The sequence below is a fragment of the Colobus angolensis genome, unplaced genomic scaffold (assembly GCF_000951035.1).
Source record: "Colobus angolensis palliatus isolate OR3802 unplaced genomic scaffold, Cang.pa_1.0 Scaffold2, whole genome shotgun sequence".
Taxonomy (NCBI): Eukaryota; Metazoa; Chordata; class Mammalia; order Primates; family Cercopithecidae; genus Colobus; species Colobus angolensis.
The window spans coordinates 6,757,074-6,758,965 of NW_012115154.1; the positions used below are offsets into that span (position 1 = coordinate 6,757,074).

The 1,892-nt window shown below is 40.2% G+C and overlaps 1 protein-coding gene across 1 annotated transcript in view; it reads right to left on the minus strand.

Moving 5' to 3' along the window:
* The window catches only part of SVOPL (SVOP-like), a 70,830-nt gene that overhangs the window by 60,729 nt on the left and 8,209 nt on the right, over positions 1-1,892 (minus strand). Inside the window, exon 3 of the mRNA XM_011941276.1 lies at positions 1,184-1,247. Within this exon, the coding sequence (XP_011796666.1) occupies positions 1,184-1,247 (64 nt within the window). The remainder of the gene's footprint in view (positions 1-1,183; positions 1,248-1,892) is intronic.

The window sequence follows — 1,892 nt, forward strand, 5'->3', positions numbered from 1 at the left end:
TTGGGAGGCCGAGGCAGGTGGATCACCTGAGGTCAGGAGTTTGGGACCAGCCTGGCCAACATGGTGAAACCCCGTCTCTACCAAAAATATAAAAAGTTAGCCGGGCATGGTGGCACACATCTGTAATCCCAGTTACTCGGGAGGTTGAGGCAGGAGAATCGCTTGAACCCAGGAGGCAGAGGTTGTAGCGAGCTGAGATCGCGCCATTCCACTCCAGCCTGGGCAACAAGAGTGAAACTCCGTTTCAAAAAAATAAAATAAAAATGTAAGAGCCTCACTTATCCTTCAAGGTGATATAAGTTACACACGCACACACATACACACACATACCCCTACACAAACACTCTACAGTAATATATGTGCAGATAAATGTATATATACTATGTATATATTATACTAATATACTTACATATATTTTACATATATGTACATACAATATATTAGTGTGATATATACTGTATTTGTGTGATACATGTATATATTCATTTCTTACTGTAATATATATTATAGGGTTATATTCTTATGGATAAGCAACAGAAGTGATTCCTTGAGATGAATTCTACTCTGGTGAAGAGGCTATGACATTGTTGAAATGACAACAAAGAATTTAGATTATTCATAAACTTAGTTGATAAGGCAGTGGCACAGTTTGGGAGAACTGACTGCAATTTTGAAAGAGTTTTTCTACTGTGGGTCGAATGCTATCAAACAGCATTGCATCCTACAGAGAACTCTTTCAGGAAAAGAAGTCCATTGATGTGGCAAACTTCATTGTTGTCTTTGTTTAAGGAATTGCCACAGCCACCCCAATGTTCAGCAACCACCACCCTGATCAGCCAGCAGCCATCAACACCGAGGCAAGACCTTCTACCAGCAAAAAGATTATGACCCTCTAAAGGCTCAGGAGATCATTAGAATTTATCAGCCATCAAGTATTTTAAAATTAAGGTGTGTACCTTGCTTTTTAGACATGATGCTATTGCACACTTACTAGACTTTAGTGTAGTGTAAACATAACATTTACACACACTGAGAAATCAAAAAGGTTGTGTGACTCACTTTTTTCTGACGCTCACTTAATTGCGGCCATCTGGTACCAAACCAGCAATATTTCCAAGGTATGCCTGTATGTACATCATATCCCATAGGATGCCAAAGGCAGGTAGAACTCAGGTTGCCTTACCTGAGACAAGGGTAACATATAGCCTCGGTATTTCGTGGGCAAAAATTCAGTCTTTATGATTAACCTAAACAGAAAGCGGGAAAAAGCACAATTTTGTTTTAAAAAAACTAAATAATCTTTTAAAAAATAATCAGTTTTTCTTGTCACAGGGATAAAGAATTCAAAAGCATAGAAGTCGATTGTATATCAGAAGAGAATTGTGACAGCTAACACCCACATAAGAGAACACTAAGAACTAAACTGACAGCTGCTCCTGGGTTTACATCTTTACTCCCAATACTTGAAACCTTCTAACACTTAAGAAATGTAAGCCTGCCCGGGTACGATAGCTCACACCTGTAATCCCAGCACTTTGGGAGGCCGAGGTGGGTGGATCACCTGAGGTCGGGAGTTCAAGACCAGCCTGGACAACATGGAAAAACCCCGTTTCTGCTAAAAATACAAAATTAGCCAGGTGTGGTGGCGCATGCCTGTAGTCCCAGTTACTCAGGAGCCTGAGGCAGGAGAATCACTTGAATCCAGGAGGTGGAGGTTGTGGGGAGCCGTTATTGTGCCATTGCACTCCAGCCTGGGCAACAAGAGCAAAACTCCATCTCAAAAAGAAAAAAAAAAAAGAAAGAAATATAAGCCTTATCTGTTTTGCCAAGGGAAGCATTGGCAAAATGTTTTCCCAAGCCTGATTCCCTTTTCTTATTTATTTATTTATTTA